Source organism: Zea mays, chromosome 10, assembly GCF_902167145.1.
Source record: "Zea mays cultivar B73 chromosome 10, Zm-B73-REFERENCE-NAM-5.0, whole genome shotgun sequence".
NCBI lineage: Eukaryota > Viridiplantae > Streptophyta > Magnoliopsida > Poales > Poaceae > Zea > Zea mays.
The window spans coordinates 116,702,664-116,722,095 of NC_050105.1; the positions used below are offsets into that span (position 1 = coordinate 116,702,664).

Below are 19,432 nucleotides of genomic sequence, written 5' to 3' on the forward strand. Positions count from 1 at the left end.
CTAGAAAAATACCGAATTTGTTGTTGATATCTAAACCTTTCTCGTTCCAATATTTTTCTATCGATTTCACTTTTCCTTTTTTATAACCGTTTTTGTTTCCGTTTAGTTTTAATTTTCGGTAAAATTTTATAGACGGGTGTCACCGTGTCAGTAACCAAAACTTACTGTTGTTTTCGGTTTCACCATGCAATGGTCCTGGTCCTGGACTGCCAGCCAGGCCACAGGCAACCCCCATCCGGACGCGGACTAGCCTACCTTTTGTCCGCCTCCGCCCCCATGACAGGATGGTGTTGGCAGAGGCAGAGCCCGCCGCGTGGGTCCATCACGAGCGGACCAGACGAGGGAAGCGCCGTCCAGAGCACGCCGCGGCAGCCGGCAGGCAGGTATGGCGATTGGCGTGGGCGGTGGGCCTCGGGTGCCATGCGCCGCTACGGTTAAAAGCCGAGAGAGCCAGCTGCCAGCCTCCGCGCTTCAGCAGCAGCGGCTTCCACTGTAGTCCCAAGCCGGCGTGACCATTCCAAATCTTCCGCACCCATCTCTCGCCGCCTCGCCTGCACCGGAGACTGGCCCTAGTGCCCGCGCGCCTGCGAGGTAAGCTTGCTCTGCTCTGCTCGCATCATCCGTCTCTTATATCCGATAATGCACGACCTGCCAAGGTTTCCGGGTGAAACCGCCTCGCCGGATTTCTGGCCTACTATGCTTCTCGTGTCACTTTCCCAGGGCTTCAGCAGTGCAGCGACTCGCTAGCTAGCCCTTTGCATCTTTCAGTCAGTGATGGAGAATAGCCTCAAGTGCCGTAGGTTTCGTGTTTCTGAAATCTGATTGCGGATGCGTAGTTTTCTTCTCGCCTCATTGAAATTTTAGTATGCGGTCAAATGTTTAGTAGTAATCTTTAAATGCGGCGGCGCATCCTCCACTGCCCTCAGGCGTCAGCGGTGGATACTAGCAACGTAGTTGTCAGTCGTCCTGAACCGAGGAGAAAATGGTCAGTTTCGATGTGTTTGTCATCTCATCTGAATGCTTTTCTATGGCGTGTTTGGTCTTGTCAATCAACCCATCTTATTCTAGATGAGGTGACGCATTATGAGTCTATCCCTCAACTTTAATTGGGTGGTATGACTTGATTCCAAACACCCTAATGTTCCGTGTTTTTCCGAAGTAGCCTGAGTCATTAGGATAGGGTCATGGGAATTCCAGTTGGGATGACAGATCCACATAGAGACTTTCCTGTAGAAGTGGAAAAGCTTATTCACTACTATGGTCCTGAAATCATGATATGTGTCATGAACCTCTAGTAAATGTTGTTGGTTGGAACTTGGTTTCTTTTCTTGATCAGGTGATTGGCTGTGATACCACTACTTGTACTTTAAGGTAGTGTTTGGTTGAGGAGCCAAGTAGAACGGAGTCGTTCCATCCCTGATTCTAGGAATGGAGCCGCTCTGTTATGTGTTTGGTAATCTGGAATGGAACGGTTCTGTTTTTTGTTTGGTTGCAGAGTGAACGGAACGGAGCGTGACTGTGAGAGCGGGATTGGAACGGAGCGGCTCCGTCCCATTGATTTTTTGGAGCGGAATGGTTCCGGATCTGAGGAGAATATTCTCTAATTGGAGTCATTCCGTTCTAGTTACTTTGTAACCAAACAACAACAAAATTGGGATAGAACGGTTCCGTTCTACTTGGCTCTTCAACCAAACACTACCTAAGGAAGTGCAGCACACAGATCAAGGTTATTGATGCAAACAAAAAAACTGATATGCAAATGCAATCATGTCCTGCTTCATAGCCTGCTATGTCCACTTTTTTGTGCTTAGTTTTAAAATGTATTGCTCTTAACCATCCGGAAAGTGGCCAGGGGAAGCACAATATGGGTTGCATGTATAAGCTAACCTTCTCTAAAAAGTTATATCTTTTGTTCGAAAGGCTTGTTTCTCTTTTCTATAGCCCTACCGGCCGACAGAGCAGCTTTCCCAAAAATGCATCCTTTATTTTGGTTTACGGGAATATTAACAAAAAAAACTGCTATAACAGTTCCTTCAATCAAGTTTCTAAATTTACAAAGTTCTTATTTAGACCTATTTCCTCCCCCCAAATGTAGCAACATGGAAGGGAGTCCCGAAATCTATTAGCCCGCCAATTCCAAGTGTATATTGGAGGCAGCAGCAGTGAATTGAAGCATTAAGCAGTGATCTGTGTCTGGCTATTGCAGATCCAAATGTTTAGTTTGTGTTATGCGTTGCAATACATTTGGATCATGAATGGCTCGAAATAAAGCAGAACGGCACCTGTTATTACAGATCCAAATGACAACTTCGAACACATTATCCAAATGTAATTCATTATTCAAACGCACAATAAAAATTACATACCCTGAAATTGAGAAGGGTACGACCCACTAAAAAATAGTAGTTGTTTTAGCTCTAGTTTTTTATATCCATATTCATTTGAATGATTATAAACATAGACATATATATACAACACATACATTAATTATTCATGAATCTAGTAAAAAGGTAAAACCGATTTTAATTTGGAACGGATGGAGTGCGAGCCTATTAAAAAGGTGAGCTGGCATAATTTAAAAATGTTTAGCAACCTAAAACTAGGGAACCATTCGAGAATAAAGGTTTTATTACTTTCAATATTTATTTAGGGACTTTCTAAACATGATATTTAGGGGTTTTTTTATTGAGAACTAGTGGAGATGCTAATTGCTAGAACCGGATGCTACTGCCTAATTGTAGCCCACTAGGGCTTGCCTTCAGCTGTACACCTTAGCCTGAAAGGCCTATTTGGTTCATAGAAGTTGAGGTTCTTACTTGACTTAAGGGATGTTTGTTTGGAATTATAATATGTCCAAATTATGTAATTAAATTTATTTTGAACTAAGTTTTAGTTTAAAATAAGTTAGTTTATATAATCTGGGCAGATTATAATCTCAAACAAACATGCCCTTAAGCTCTCTGAGTCGCATAATTCTGTCCGTGCTTGTTTGGGAGAAGGGGAATGGAGTGGTTTGAGGAGGCTAAAATCTCTCAGTATTCAAAATTGAATAGCGAGGGATTCTAACCCCCTCAAACTCCTCCTTTCTCCTTGCTCTCAAACAATCCCTGAGAGTAGTTAGCTTTCATATGTTGGGTGCTAATCTAATATTCAACTCTCGCCGTTCTGACTATGTATTTTCCAGGTATCGAACACCCAAAGATGGCAATGGCAACCTTCACATCATCCCCAGTTCTCTGCAGCTTCAGGACCATCGAACAGAAGAAGGCCCCTCTGCTGAACAACAGCACAAAACGGCCGCTTCACTTGGGCTTCCCAAGGAGCGTGCCGACGTCGCCGAGCTTGAGAGAGAGGCTAGACCTGCGCGTCGCCGCTGTCTACAAGGTGAAGCTCCTCGGCCCCGAAGGGCAGGAGAGCGTGCTCGACGTGCCAGAGGACAGCTACATCCTGGACGCTGCCGAGGAGGCCGGTCTCGACCTGCCCTACTCCTGCCGCGCCGGCGCGTGCTCCACGTGCGCCGGCAAGCTCCTGGAGGGCTCCGTCGACCAGGCAGACCAGTCGTTCCTCGACGAGGCGCAGGTCGGTGCCGGGTACGCGCTCACCTGCGTCGCGTACCCGACGTCCGACTGCGTCATCCAGACGCACAGGGAGGAAGACTTGTACTAGACCGGGCTGGTCCCCGTGCATGGATCAACCTTGCACTTCCATTCAGATTCGATCTTTGAGTTATTGACACTGTCCTTGGCACACGCTGTTGCGGTTGCAGCTTGCTAGAACTAATCGTCGTCCAGATAATTTGGCATGATGACCAAGTGCAGGTTCTTGTGATATGATTCTTCCCCGTGCTTTGTTACATCTGGTCTCTGGATATCAACCAAGCCCCGTCTTGAAATCAACCTGTCAGTTTCAGGCTTTCAGCTTCTCCCTGGAAAGAGACAGTCAAACAGATGGGAGCTTTCAGGGATGTTGCTGCGGCCAATGCAGACGGCAAGCGTTTACGTCGCCGAAAGGCCGGCTGGGCCGGCGGGCGCAATGATTTGGATGCTACTAGACAGGAACGTGTCACATGATGAAAACTGAAAATACGAAAAAGGTCCTGCGATCCTGATAAAACAAGGAGATGCCGCGCAGTTTGCTGTTGGAGACATGAGGACTCGCACCAAGCGATGAAACAGAAGTTGATGGAGTGGATGTATGGAATGGGAGGCGATTTGTAGCGTAGATGCGTAATTGTGCCAAATGCAAGAAAGAGATATGTTATTATTCAGGTGTTGTCCACTTGTACCTTTGCCAGATTGCCTAGTCCCATGCTCGTTTGGACATTGGAGTACTAGAACATGAGGCGTTCATACGGACGCCCTATCAAGAGAACACAAGTGATAGTATCTCCATTTGTCGGGTACCATATAATTAGGGGTAATTGTCGGGTACCATAATTAGGGATACTCAGATCACAATCTAAAGTGTCTAGATGCTTGAGTAAGAGAATGTCATAAGCAAATACGCTTCCAACCTTACTAAGGCGTGTAGAACCTAACTCCTGACTCGCCCGAGACCAACCTTGCGCGAGAAACTCATTCCCGACTCGTCCGAGGCTAGCCTCGGGCGAATAGCGTATTTCTGACTCGCCCGAAGGTATCTCGGGCGCCTCCCCGGAGCATGCCCATCTCGGCCAACCACTCCGATCCAGAACGTACGTCCGTACGTTCACTTACCTCGTTGAAGGTGCTAAAAGTCAACAAAAGGCGACGCGACCACGGTCTAATCTACCTATGTACCACTTATAGACCAAGCAAATATACATATATTAGCACAAATTATTATTTTAATAGTTTGTCTAGTGGGTATACCCTATACCGTACTAAACTATACGACAATAATTTTTACAAGCTGTTATTTCAAAATAAATTTATACTAGTAATTTAAATTTTTATCTCTATATTCTTATACGTTGTAAAATAATAATTTGTGCTAATATATGTATGTTTGCTTTAAATACGTCAATATTATTTTATAAAAATATAAAACAGTTTCACGACATGAAGCCACATGACGCAAAGGGAGAGAGATTATCTGGCGATCTAACCCGTTGATTTTAATGATATATTTAAGTCTGGGTGCAATTTTTTTGGTGGATTTAGAGGGGTTATAAGTGTGGGGTGATTTAGGTGTGTGAGTTTTGTAAAGTTTAAACTAGTGAATTATACAATGATGATATAAATATAGATGGATAATATTAGACCTTGTTCGTTTATTTCTATGTCACATAGATTGGATGAGATTGGAGAATTTTAATAGAGTTTTTGACTTTACTATAGACTTAAACTCACCTAAACCCCTACAATCCTCATGGATTGAGATGAAAAAGAACAAACCCTAAGGCATCGTTCAGTTATTCCAATTCCATATGGATTGACATGAATTAAAATGTATTTTAACTTGTTATAAATTTAAACCGATTCAATATCACACAATCCACATGGATCAATGGTGAAACGAACAAGGCCTTAGGGCTTTCGTCAATGGTGAAACGCTTGTTCATTTATCCGTCAATCCATGTGGATTGGATGATATTGAGTTGGTTTAAATTTATAGTAAATTAAAATCTATTATAATCTATTTCAATATATTCTAATCCATATAGAATTGAAATAATCGAACCAGTACTTTTTTGAATAATCCCTCGTCATGGTTCCTCTTCCCACCGTCCGACGCGACCCCAGTCGTCAGGATCATAGTAGACGCTTCCGATCAGCTTCCGTGGCCTGTTCCATTTCCAGTCCAGCACAGAAGGCCCTGCCCGCCGCGGCGCCGCCCACTCGTTAAACCACCAAAACCAAAACACTTCGAGACATGCAGCTTCCCTGAGATCTATCGTCACGTCGCCAGATCTAACCAAGCCCCAAATCTGCGCGCCGGCAATGGCGGTGCGCGCGAGCCTCGCCTGCTTCCCCTCCGACCCAGCGCTCCACGCGGCTTGCGGCATGCCGTGGGGCGTCGCCATCACCCCGTTCTCTGCCACAGATGAGCGCGGCTTCCCGCCGGCCACCGGCACCGAGGGCCACCTCCTCCCGCGCTGCCAGTCCTGCTTCGCCTACTTCAACTTGCTCTGTCCGCTCGACCGCTGGTCCTGGAACTGCGCCATCTGCGGCGCCGAGAATGACCTCTCCGCCGACGCAGCTGCGCGCTACGCCCGCGACGGTGGCCACGACCCGCCCGAGATGCGCTCCGCGTTCGTCGACCTCCTCCTCCCAGGTACACGTCTCTATCTATCTCTCCCTCTCTCGGCGTTCGGTTTGGATGCAGCGCGCTGTGGTACGGTGCGGTATTGCGGTAACCTGGTGGTGGTGGAATTTTGCAGTGGAGGAGGGCGAGGCGGCAGCGGCGGCGGCTCCGACGCCCGTGTACGTGGCGGCGATCGACTTGTCCTGTAAGATCTTACAGTTCCTTCGCAAGCTGTATATGTTTGGCGCTAGCATAACATTTTGGCTCCGTTTGGGAGAGCTCCACTCCCTGATTCTTCAGCTCTGCTCCTTCATTATCCGATGCAGTGATTCCATTGGATTCCTAGGAGGGAGCAGGGTGGGGAGCTGATGAGAATTGATTCTCTGATCATCCCCACCAGAACGTAACAGGGAGCAGAGTGCAACAGTTTTTTTTTTTTTTTTTTACTTCTAGCTCCTATTGTAAATGGAGAAGTGATTATCTCTGTATCCCCACCCAAATCGGTTGGCATTTTACGTGTTAGTGATTCTCTTCGTAGAAGATGAAGTTGAAGGTCTCTTAAACGGCCCCTTAGTGATTGGTGGTAATCATGCTCTGAATTTAGCTTAGTACATTATGGTACAATATGCATGGATTGAGTGCCTGCAGAGGGTTGTCATAGGTTGGAACCCGTTGGTGCTTACTGTGCTCGTGCTCTAAAAGGCTAAAACTTTGTATCCAATGGGTGGCAAGGTGATTTATATTTTCCTGGGGGTGTGTAGTAGTTGCTTTTATATAGTTGTCAAAGGGAAACAACATTGCAGCATTCTGATGCTTGATGAACACAGTTTCAGAATTCCGTTTGAATGATGGAATCCATTTTCATTAACATGGTGCTTGACTTTGGTGTTCCTAGTCAGTCAAATCTTTAGCCTCAATTTGTTAGGCTTATAGATTAAGTTACAGTTGGAGAATGAAACCCTAACCCTAACTAGGATTGAGAGTGTATTAATATAGACCAAGTAGCGGGGCCAGGCCCATTACACAGGGGGCATACAGGTAATTACAACAGGAGTAACCCAAAACCCTAACGAGGTTCTAACAGTTACACGGTTTTATCTGATAAACGAATCATTAAATTTTCCACAAACTTGAATTTGAGAGTACATCCCATGATTTTTTCCTTTCGTGGTTTCTCTCTTCTCTCTCTCATCTCGGTAAAGCTCACATGTTTCTGATGATTGTTTCTTCATATTGCATTTTAGCTTCAGAGGAGTTCTTGGAGCTAGTCAAAAGTGCTCTTCAAGCTGCTCTTGAAGGTGACCTCAAGTCCTTGGAGCTAATCTTTTGTTAAAGCATAATACTGGGAGTTCTCATAAAGCTACATACAAACTAATCTTTTGATGTAATGCAGCTCTTTTGCCAGGATCACTATTTGGACTTTTGACATTTAGCAGCAAAATAGGATTGTATGATGTCCAAGGTCCAATACCAATCGTGAAGAATGTGTTTATCCCTCCTGATTCTGATGGTGCCTTACAAGTCGACCTTGAAGATATCATGCCCCTTTGCTCATTTTTGGCTTCTGTATGTAAATTGTCCTGTCAGTTACAGTTTTCTCCTTATGTTTTTGCCTCTGGCTTGTGGTCCCAGAATATTCACCTCGCTTGTGTATATGCTAACGTCAAGTTACATCTTTACAGATTGATAGCTGCAAAGACCGCATTACTGAAGCACTTGAAACAATTAAACCAATGTCTTCCTGGGAAGTAGCAGCAAATGCGCACGATGGACAGGATCATGTATTGCATCACATACGTGGTTTTGGTGTAGCGTTGGATGTTCTTATCAACTACCTAAGTTCAGAATATGGAAATGCATTTGAGCTTGGTATGTTAATGCCTTGAGCCTTTGACCACAGCAATGTTTCATATTTTGTTTGAAGACTGTGGGGGTCTGTGGTACCTGACCTTATCTGCCACTGTAACTTGTCCTGATATATATATTTTTAAAAACAGCTAGGATATTTGCGTTTTTATCTGGTCCACCCAATTATGGGGCTGGGCAGCTGGATATAAATGAGGACCAAAATTCTGGTAAAGCAAGGGGTGCTGATCATATATTGCTTCAAGAGCAGACAAGTTTCTACAGAAATCTGGTAACTTTGCACAAAGATCAGTCAATATACTATGATAATATTTTAGAATATATCTGATTGGCATATCACAGGCTACTAGTGCTGTTCAAGCAGGTGTATGCGTGGACCTTTTTGCAATTACAAATGAATACACTGATCTTACTTCTCTGAAAGTTCTGAGTGTTGAGAGTGGTGGATCACTGTTTCTATATTCCAGTACAGATGAATCAACACTTCCACAAGATATGTAAGTTTAGTCACTAACTTTATGTTTATCTATGTATTCAGTAGTTAGATCATTACTTAAAAGATTTATTGGATAAATGCTTAAGCACTTCTTCTTTATACTCATAGTGGAAAGCTGTCCCAATTAATAGATTATCAATATTCTTATTGTGTGGTCAATGGTTTAGTACTGGATTATGTTGAATTGATGTTTGTTCTTGGTTGTGTGCTACCTGAATGTCCATGCTATAAGATAGATACTCAAATGTATGAAACACGGAATGCATTATGCATATTCTCTATGTGCACATGGTTTTATAAACGTGTGGTATCATAACATATAAGGTCCCAATACACTTTTGATTATGGTTTATGGAATAGTAAAATCAAGGTGGTAGTGATACAAAATAAAGGTTGACGAGTCCACATCCATAAACAAGATGGCATGAATAACTTGATGCTACCATGGATGGGGAATTCTTGATTCTTCTAGGTCCTTGTATTTTGAAACAAGATAAATAGCAAATGATCTGCTTGCTAAATCATGAAAAGGAGTAAGTAGCTACAAAACAGTAGTGCAGTACTCTGATTTTCATCTGCCATTTTTTTTCAGATACAAGATGTTGAGTCGTCCTTATGCTTTTGGATGTGTAATGCGATTGAGAACATCGTCGCAGTTCAAGATTGTTGATTCTGTAAATACTCTGAGGGATATGTGAACTACCTAAATCAGCTTCTTCACATGTAGCTATGTCTGATGTGTTTTTTTTTGTTCAACAGTATGGCCATTTCTTCCCAGACCCCCAGTACATGCATGTTCAGCACATAAATTGTTGCGACTCTTTTGCTACATACAGTTATGACTTTGAGTTTGAAAAGGATTCCCAATTTTCCAGGTAACAAACCTTCTATTTCCAGGCTTTCCCATAACATATGTTTTGCATAGGTTAACCCTCATTTTTTTCCCAACTATAAGTAATATTAGATTTCTCTTCTGAGCTTTGACAAATTGAAACTTATACTATTATCCTGCATCTTTGGTTGTTATTTAGTTGCGCCAACATGTTGTATCAGAAAATCAGATTTTCCCTACTAGCTGGAATGACCTAGAAGGCTAGGACTGCCAGTGGATATAAGCCTTCTTTATTGAAGTCCTAAACTCCTAATTGATTTCATATGTCATGCCTCTGTGGAGGCTATCAAGGAGTTGAATTTAGGGGGAAAATAACATCTTTAATTTTGCCTGACCAAGATGGAAAAGTGGAAGCCTGTTGAACTTCCTCATTCCACCACCAAGCATCTTTTAGCTCTCTTGCGTCGTTCACAAAAAAAAACTGACCAAAATTTTATAAAAAAAGTATTAACATTTATGATACAAAATAAGTACCTTTAAATTAATTACGAAATATATTTTCATAGTAAATCTAGTTAGAGACATAAATGTTAATACCATTTCACTATAAACTTGGTAAAATATTTAAGCTAATGTAACTAGCACAAATCCCATAGTTGCATTATTTTGTGGACTGAGGGAGTACTATGCATATGTCTTAGTGTCTTAAAATAAAACAAAGTTGTCTAAGGAACATGTTGTAAGTGAATCAGGGGTCTTCTCTAACAGGCTATGCTGGATGTCCTTCTAAACCTGCCCTTTTTATTTCTTCTGAACACCCGTATTTCGGTATGCACGAATGAAAATGGTGTTGCCCTCGCCTAAAAAAAGAGACATATTGTAATGGTTAATTGCAGTTACTATTAATTGTGCTAGAAACAAATTTGAACAGCTAGAGTAAATAGTCAGCGTTGCAACCATATGGCTACTAGCCCACTACATCAGTCACAATATAACTGTAAATCCTCAGCTAAATAGTTTGAATGTTCTGTAAATCCACAGTTTATCTTGTAAATTTTTAGGGCAACATTTTTTTTGTGCCTGCAGGAAGTCAAGCCCTCCCATTATTCAAATTGCATTTAAGTACACTGTGCTTGTGCACAATGGTGATATATCAGATCTTCCAAATTCTGGGTGCAGGTACATTTTACATCCTGTGACGAGTCATTAAAGTAGCGCGTTACTGTTTTCAAGTCTAGTGTTGAAGCAGCGTGCTCACATTTGTATGCAATCTTTATATGTACCCTTTATGATTTTAGTCATTTTGGTGTCATTACTATTCTGAAATCTTCCGATCTTAATTGACATCCTGTTCACCTACTGTTCAGTGTAGACAATATAAACAAAGTAAACTTTCTGCGCTTCTGTCAACTTGCTTATTGAGCATTTTCTAACTGGTAGTTTGAGATTGACATTCTAATAGAAATTATATACACAAAGATAGGGTGCTGATATATTTTGTAACGTAATGTACCTTGCCAGATTTAAATACTTGTTAGAAAGGAGGCTAAGAGTGCGGACTATCCAGTACAACACAACTGCTAATATCTGGGACCTTTACGATTTTGTTGATCCAGATGTTGTTTTGACAATATTGGTACACCAGGTAGAACTTTTATCAATATTTTGTTGTTGAGGCACAGGTCTTACGCATTGTTTGTTGTAAGCACATGATTTTGATTATTGTCAAAGCAGTGATTGTTATCCCCTTGCTACAACTTTGCCACAATTACAGTCAGTAACCCAGTGGTGCAGTGTAATTTCTTGAGTTCAGAAAACGTTGAATTGCCCTATTGGAAAACGCATTGCCTGATTTTGTTAATATGCAAGAGATCTGAATTTTATCGATGTTGCACTGTCATGGTAAAAACTAATTAATGTAACTTATCCATAATTAGGACAAGTTGTTCTAGCATGGTTGAAATTCTGGCCTGTCTCATTTACCAATGCATCCTAAGGTGATATACTGTATGGTGTGACTGCCTGATTTCACTTTGCATTCTGAACATATATATGCCCTTTCCAGTACAAATTCCAGCTTGCTGACTTAAGTACTAAACAACATACCTATCTGTTTCACAGAAGATCATTTCAGACTTAAACAGAGTTCCATTTTCAGGTTATTTTGGCTTCTTTAAGTGATGCACTGGAAACAAGGCTGTGGCTCCAAGATTGGTTGGTGGTTGTCATCGCTCAGTACAACAAAGCATACAAGAATGTCACATCTGGAGGTGGTACTGAGATTTATAATATTGATGTCAATTTCTCACACTGCTCGCAACTGCAGCCTTTGTCACGGTTTGTGTTTGCTATTCTGTTGAGCCCCCTGCTTCAAGTCAGCAGTGAAGGCATTCATCCAGATTATGTGACATATTTGCAATGCCTCTTGAGGTAATGTGTCTTCTACTCTTGTTCTGTAATGAATCCTAGTTCATTAGGTGTAAACACTGCCGTGAGGATAGCTAGGCAGAGTCAGATAGGGGAGGGATTGGGATATAAACTGGAAAAGCTTAAATTGATTATCACTTTATTGACCCCAAATGGTTGGTAAGGGGTCATGACTGACAAGACAACTTGACTAACAAGCGCTAGATGAGAGCCTAAGGCTATCTTCAGCAGCTTACTCATCATCATCTCTCATTTCAAACTTCACTCTGTAAACAATGCATTTTATAGTACAAAACAATGTTTTGCACGGCTATATACACGATCTGCTGGCCATAGCGTAACAAACACTAGATATCGTAACTTATCTGTCCTAACCTCTCGAGTCTCATGCTAAAGTACTGAAGTACTGTTCATGTAAAATAATAGCAACTGGCATATGACATCTTCATACTCTTAGCTCGTTATATAACTTTAGCACTAGCTAGAGTAAATTATGAATTTATGAAGTTTGTTGAGCTCAAAGATGAGAGCTTTGTAACTGTTTCGTAAGAAAAATAAGGCTTTTGAACCCAGATCTGATCCCACCTGTGGTCTACATTTTCTAAAACTGAGATATAATTTCACACTAAACCACTCTAACACACATGGATTGAGGGGGGGGGGGGGGATACATAGACATCCAAACAGCCCTTATGTGGAGGCACTTTCTATGGGTGATGCATGTAAGCTTGTATATGATGCAACCACAGACATGAAGCTTGTATTATGCCGTGGGTGGTAGCTGTGGAAATACATTAAACATTATGTGGATCATAGTTACTGATCTCCTATAGTTAATTCAAATCGAAGTATTCTTTCTGATATTTTTTCCATCTCATCTTACTTTTGGTAGTTCAATGTGTGATCGTTTGACCTTTTCTTGTGCCCCTTTAGATCTTGCTGGTTCTTGTGAGTTTTATCTCTTTTTATGTGTTTCCTCGTTTCGTCGTTTTTCGGTTCTCCTTTGCCTGTCTCCCTTTTCTTTTCTTTGGGGTTGAGCTCTGAGGTTTTCATATGGAGTTTCATCTCTAGCCTACCCCAACGTGCTTGGGACAAAAAGGCTTTGTTGTTGTTGTAAGTTGTGATCGTTAGTCTGAAAACGCCTAAACTTGATTTCAATCGACATTAGATCAATACTGTTTAGTGTTTACATCTATTCTATGGGCAGTGCACTGGAGCCAGCTTCGCTTCGGCAGGCTATTTGGCCTACGTTGATTTCATACTCCTCCCCCGATGTAGAAGCAGAAGTACATCAATCACTAAGCCGGACTGTGTTCACCAGTGAGAGGCCAATATATATTCTTGATGCATACAAAGACCTTCTGGTGTATTACTCACCTACAGCTAGTAGCGAAATCCCTTTTCCTCCTCCACGAAACTGTGAGAACAATCTTTTTCTTTCATTCATCACGCACTCTCACCAAGTCATTATCCTGTCACCTTACTGACAATGCAATGGCGTTGGCAGGTCTACTGAGATCAACAGTCGATAGACTAAAACAAGAAAGGAATATAACACCCAAACTGGTTTTCATTCACGGAGCACATGATGACACTACAGAATTTGAGAAATACCTTGTTGAGGATCAGACCTTGGATGGGTCCCCGTTATCTAGCTCCACAGGTTTCAGCTCATTCCTTGATGAGGTTAGAAGTAAAGTGGCTGAGCATGGCATTTGAGGACCAGTGTCACCTGTCTCCCGATTGCTGGACTGTGATGTTAAACGGGTGATGACTGATGACCCATGCAACCCAGAAATACTGTCATGAATAGAAAGAGTAAGTGCTTTGCTGGTTTACCGGCAAACGTTTTTGTATGTGTGCCGTGTGTTTGATGGATGCTGTTCGCCATTTTTTTACCGACAGCTAGATGAATTTTAAAGCTTTCCTTTACAAGACCGCGCTATATGTTTTTGTAATATCCATGCGCTACTATGTTTTTTTGGGTACATTGCCTGTTGCTAAACTATGCATTTGCTATATACATTGCTGAAAAACCCGTTCATTATATTTCTAGATTGCTCTATAGTTCGAATGCTTTTGGTACCATTTTCGGTGTTTGGTGTTGCAATGTACTGTTTTGTCCTTGTTTTTCTTAGGTTTCTGGCGCTACCTCAGACATTTGCTACCTGATGATCTTGAACGCACCAACCAATCTCGATTTTGTATTAGTTAGACGTTTGCTACATGAAAAGGAATTCTGAAGCGAATACATTCATTTCGGCAGAAAGCCTGAAGGCACGTATACAACTCAACTACTGCATCCTGCATGTATAAAAAGTCTGTGTGTGTGGGAGGGGGGAATGTAAGGATGTGCTTCTTTCTCATGTGTGGGAAAATTGTTAAAACCCTATAGCTTGATTTGACCTTTTTGTTGAGGATCTTGCAGCAATGCCGCTGAGGCAGTCTGCCGTTCCCTCCGGCAGACGGCCTTCGATAACGTTAACGGATTTGTTGTTGGGACGAAACAAAGTTTTAAAAAGCCAAAGATCTGAGCAGCGTTCAGCGGCAGACGTGATAGAAAAGAGATGTGATGCTATCCATGGTTTTTTTCCATGGTGAAAGATATGCGCGGTATCTTCACGAGAGAGAATACCCACGCCAAATCTCACCCGAATTTGGCCTCCTGATCTTTCGTGAGCTGAAGTGATTCTTGAGACAAAAATGCGAGTTTTGACATCTCGCAATTCACCACGCTCTAGTGAAATAATCCTGTCAGCCATTAGGACCATTTCCTGTCGATGAGCAATGATGATAACTTGTATTCAATCACAGCAAGGGAAGAAGTTACTTAGGATATTAGGATATTCTCAATAGTAGTTTTACGGTGGTGTAATGCACATTTACCATTGTGCCATGTTAGCATTATAGATGGCATGACATATCATTTAAATGGAATGAGGTTTATAGGGATAAAACTATGTCAACCGGTTTCTAAGGTCTTGAAAACTATGTAAAACTTTCATCGAGAGTGATTTGTTTTATCTTCACATATTTTACTAATTTCTATTAATCATTTAGTTACAACATTTAATTGGTATGTTAGTATATGAAATAACGAAGTGAAATTTTTCTTGGAGAGATGTTTCATTCTTAATTTTACAACACTCTTGATTTTGATGATGTGACAGTGTTGAAAAATGTTATGAAATTACAATTGAGAATGGCCTTAGCAATATATTGATATTGGAAAGCACGCTAATGCAGGGACTGCACATACAAAGACTTACGGTTACTGAATGCTTTGTGATTAGATTACTAAGTGCTTCTTTTAGTAGTAGGCCAGATCTGCCATGGGAATAGATAACTTGAGGATAAAAACACACCGTACAAATTATGTCTTGTTCGGTTATTTTTATTCAATATGGATGGGCTGTGATTGAAAAAAAGAAAGATTTTTGACTTGTTAGGGATTTAAACACACTCAATCCCGTCTAATTCACATGGATTAAGATTAAACCGAATATGCTCTTAAATGGACCTATTTCGATGCAAAAGAGGCTACTGGATAGTGTGTGGTCAACATGTTTCACTAGTTAGCTTGTTATACAAGGTAGCCTGAAAACTGAAAAGCGAGAATTTTACATTTGCTTATGTCTGGTGTTAAACTATCACTACCGGAATCACGTTCTTTGCCGAGTGTCTAATACACTCGGTAAAGGCTATTTTACACTCGGCAAAGCCTTTGCCGAGTGTAACACTCGGCAAATATTTTATCGGCAAAGGGTTCTTTGCCGAGTACTTTTTTTCGGACACTCGGCAAAGACTGTGCTGAGTGTTTAAAAGCACTCGGCAAAGAAAAACACTCGGCAAATTAAGAATCGGAAAAAATCCAAAAAACAGAAAAACATTTTTTTATTATAGGAACAACTCTCCAACCCTACCTATCACCTTACCCATCGCTCTATCATTTTTCACTATTATTTTGAATCAAATTTACCTATTTTGTGAATGGTGAGATTCGAGAACTCGCAACCTCTCTCTCGCGTATACCCTCCTATACCACTACACTACTACACCAATTACGTTTTCATTCCTCATGTATTATAACAAACCGAGAGTAATTTGATTATTTAGGGCACTAAATGAATTTATTTGAAAATGTGACCAACTATAAAGTTGCATAACTTTTTGAGATCTACAAATTCTATTTTAATAGTTTCTACATCCAAGACCGTTTACAAAATTTGAATTTTAAATTTGAAAACTTCACATGAACTTTTTAATGATAAGATGATTTCAAATCGAAGAGTTGTCAATTACAAAGTTTTATTACATTTCAAGACCTATAACTTTTTATTTTGGTGGTTTGCCATCCGAGGTAGTTTGAAAAATTCAAATTTCAAAATTTAAACATAGTTTTGCATGGCAAGATGATTTCAAACCAAAAATTGTCAACTACAAAGTTTCATAACTCTTCAATACCTACAACTTTCCTGTTGGTGGTTTTTTCTTTCGAGGTCGTTTTCAAAATTCAAATTTTAAATTTTTTAAATTCATACGTAATTTTCGTTGATAATATGGCTTCAAATGAAAAAGTTATCAACTACAAACTTCTATAACTTCTCAAGATCTATAAAGTTTATTTTGGTTGTTTGGTCATTTGTTCATCTCACATGATGGTTCTAACAATATGCACAAATTCTATACATCTCTCTTGTAGTTTCATAAACTACGAGAGAGATATAGGTTTTATGAACAAATTTATTTTTAGTTTGTCATATAAAGAAATGTTCAAAATATAAAATGTACATCATGATGAGTTATACAAATTTGTAGTTGAATTTTTTTCATTTGAATTAATTTACTGCTTTAAATGTGATTTTTAAATTATCTTTGCCTAGTGTTGGGAAAAAAACACTCGGCAAAGAGCTCTTTGCCGAGTGTTATATTTTTAACACTTGGCAAAGAAACTCTTTGCTGAGTGTCAAAAATAAAACACTCGGCAAAGAGCTTCTTCGCCGAGTATTTTATTTTACCGAGAGTTTTTTGCGTGGCACTCGGCAAAGAGCTTCTTTGCCGAGTGCCAAAAAAAACACTCGACAAAGTATTTGGTACACGACAAAGAGATAAATTCCGGTAGTGTATAACCTCTCTATCCCACATTTGAAGCGTATTCTTGTCGCAACATCTCAATGAACTCCTCAGCATTGGCAATCTTATCAACGTACTCAACCCTATTCATGTTAATATCTCCCACAGGGTCTCTATAAGCAATGTTTTCGGCAATTGTCCCAGAAAATAACATTTATGGAATAAACAAGAAATGAAAACATCAGGAACATGATGGCCATAGAAAACATACATAACCCTGCGTGCAAAACATAAAGGTACTAAGAATTGTATATTGTGGCGACGATTGAGCACTACTAAACTGGTTTTTCATCAAAAGTGCACATGAAAGGTTAACAAAATATCATTTCAAATAATGAGAATGTGATGCGGCAGAACACAGTCACCAAAATGGAGAACTAAGAGTTTCATACTTGAACATACCACGACAACCTCACCTTGAGATACAATAACACAACCCACTAACGCGACCACACTTGCCACAACCCAGACACACCACCTATGCATGCACCATAAGGTAGCATAAACCTTTATTTCCTAAACCACCTTTCTAATGTTAGGGAATGTCCCATCGAAGATGCAGTCGTTCTGATGCTTCCATAAGCACCAAGCTGTCAAGATTACAAGGGAATTGAATCCTTTTGCTCTAGATTTGGCACCCCTGTCACAACAACCTCACCACCATTCTTGGAACACCTCATCTATTTGAGTTGGTGATAATTGTGGTAGTCCAATGGAGGATAGCATTGTGAACCAGATCACCTGAGCAAAAACACAGGACAATAACAAGTGTTGAGATGTATCCTCTTCTTGGTCACTTAAGGGGCATTTGTGTGGGTGATCCAACCCTCTACGTGTTAGACGATCAACTGTGTCTAGCAACAGTTCAGAGATGTAAGCCATATAACAATTTTGCACCGTGGAGACGCCCAACTCTTCCATACTCTCTCCACATGCTCAAACTATGTTGCCCCAATGAAATAGCGCTCATAAGCCAATTTAGATGAGTAGACTTTTGAGGTAGTGGGTGTCCAAATATGCTAATCATAGACCCCTAGATATAAATTAATGCTAGCCAATAAATCCCGAACCAAGAGATATTCCATCAACGCTTGAGTAGAAAGATGTTGCCGTCCAAGATCTCTGACCCACTGCAGGTTTGAAAGAGGTTCCTCCAACATTCTTTTGTTGATGATACGTCCAGGAACAACATCGACTAGGGCAGGTGCCAAAGAAGAGATTGACTGTCTGTGTAGCCACCTATCTTTGTATCCAAAACAGGGTTTTTGTGCCATCCCCAATGATTGAAACTACACATGTAGTGAATAAGGCGTAGAGTTGGGATGGACCTTGATATATAGGTCTATCCAAGGTATATCAAGTCGAGTTTTCCTGCTCCACAACCATTTCATGTTCAAGGCCCATCTAAGGACTTCCTCGTTATGACTTCCAAATCCTCCAAGTTCCACCGATCTACGCACATGTTCCCATCTAATTAGGTACTGTCCACCCTTAATGTTATTGTGCCCTTTCCAAAGAAAGCCCCACTTGATCTTATCAATCAGTTTGAGTACCCACTTAGGATATTGTAAGGCTATAAAATGATGTATCAGTACACCCAATGTTGGAATTAGAGCCCACATCCATGCATGAACCATGCCATCGTAGGTCCACAAAGAGAGTTATGGGTTTGAGGTTAGAGTTCGGGAGACATGAGTCAAGATAGGAAGAGCTACGACCATGGCACCTGAAGTGGCATACGATGTGAAGATGTGATGCTGCCAACATCCCAACACCAAGATAGAAAGTTGAACTGCCCACACACCACGTCGCCAATGTCTATGCTTGATGGTGCATCTATCTCTAAGGCCCTATCTTGTTTCATAATTGTTATCTATTTACTTTAGCTACCTTAAAACCAAACAAATTAGTTATTGACTTAAATAAACTTTAGTTAGAGTCTAAATTACATTATCTCAATGAAATAGATTAGATAATGAACTAGATAATTTAGCTAAAGCCCAGATTTCATCATCTTATTATCTTCTCAACCTTAGCTAATAACAACTGATACTATGTGATCGATCCATATTCCTATTGATAGCGATAAATCATAAGAGTATCCATATCATTCTCATTTGTATTAGCTAGTCTATTATCTAGAAAAGCAAAACTCCACCGCTAGGTAAACTTTAGCCAGCTAAAATTTAGGTGTGTGGAACCAAACGTGGCCTAAATCTGGCTCCACTTTTCATTTCCACTATTCAAAATTATCCTTTTTATTACTCTTTATTTTTGTGAGAGAGAGAGGGACTCATTAAATACAATAGTACAGTGACTTCCTTACAATTTTTGGCACATATTTTTTGATAGCTATTAAACTATAGAAAATAGAGAATTTGTTAGAGACACGAGGTATATAAAGATAATATTTATTAAATGACTCCAAATAGAGATTGAGATTTTAGTGATGA

General features: G+C 40.7%; 2 protein-coding genes across 3 annotated transcripts; both read left to right on the forward strand.

The window, feature by feature from the left end:
• The first annotated feature begins 487 nt into the window (after positions 1–487).
• On the forward strand, positions 488–3,827 carry LOC100283643 (ferredoxin-3). The gene is made up of 2 exons (NM_001156544.2): positions 488–591; positions 3,185–3,827. The coding sequence occupies exon 2, from the start codon at positions 3,202–3,204 to the stop codon at positions 3,664–3,666; it is 465 nt and encodes a 154-aa protein (NP_001150016.1). The 5' UTR covers positions 488–591; positions 3,185–3,201; the 3' UTR covers positions 3,667–3,827.
• A 1,936-nt stretch (positions 3,828–5,763) lies between these two features.
• LOC103641619 (protein transport protein Sec24B) lies at positions 5,764–13,911 on the forward strand. 2 transcript variants are annotated; one of them, XM_008664957.2, is made up of 14 exons: positions 5,766–6,255; positions 6,362–6,430; positions 7,470–7,523; positions 7,619–7,791; positions 7,908–8,094; positions 8,223–8,362; positions 8,434–8,588; positions 9,180–9,261; positions 9,347–9,462; positions 10,506–10,598; positions 10,941–11,064; positions 11,578–11,849; positions 13,054–13,265; positions 13,354–13,911. In XM_008664957.2, the coding sequence occupies exons 1-14, from the start codon at positions 5,922–5,924 to the stop codon at positions 13,563–13,565; spliced, it is 2,223 nt and encodes a 740-aa protein (XP_008663179.1). In that variant the 5' UTR covers positions 5,766–5,921; the 3' UTR covers positions 13,566–13,911. The 2 variants fall into 2 exon arrangements, 1 of the variants encoding a protein (XP_008663179.1); XR_004853266.1 differs by lacking the exon at positions 10,941–11,064 and having other exon boundaries at positions 5,764–6,255.
• Positions 13,912–19,432: the final 5,521 nt, after the last annotated feature.

What these genes read in the sequence shown, in the direction of transcription:
- LOC100283643 (NM_001156544.2), top strand. Translation starts at nt 3,202, where the DNA reads ATGGCAATGGCAACCTTCACATCATCCCCAGTTCTCTGCAGCTTCAGG.
- LOC103641619 (XM_008664957.2), top strand. Translation starts at nt 5,922, where the DNA reads ATGGCGGTGCGCGCGAGCCTCGCCTGCTTCCCCTCCGACCCAGCGCTC. An exon ending in TCTTCAAGCTGCTCTTGAAG is followed by an intron (nt 7,524 to 7,618) that starts GTGACCTCAAGT and finishes GATGTAATGCAG; the next exon opens with CTCTTTTGCCAGGATCACTA. An exon ending in TGGAAATGCATTTGAGCTTG is followed by an intron (nt 8,095 to 8,222) that starts GTATGTTAATGC and finishes TTTTAAAAACAG; the next exon opens with CTAGGATATTTGCGTTTTTA.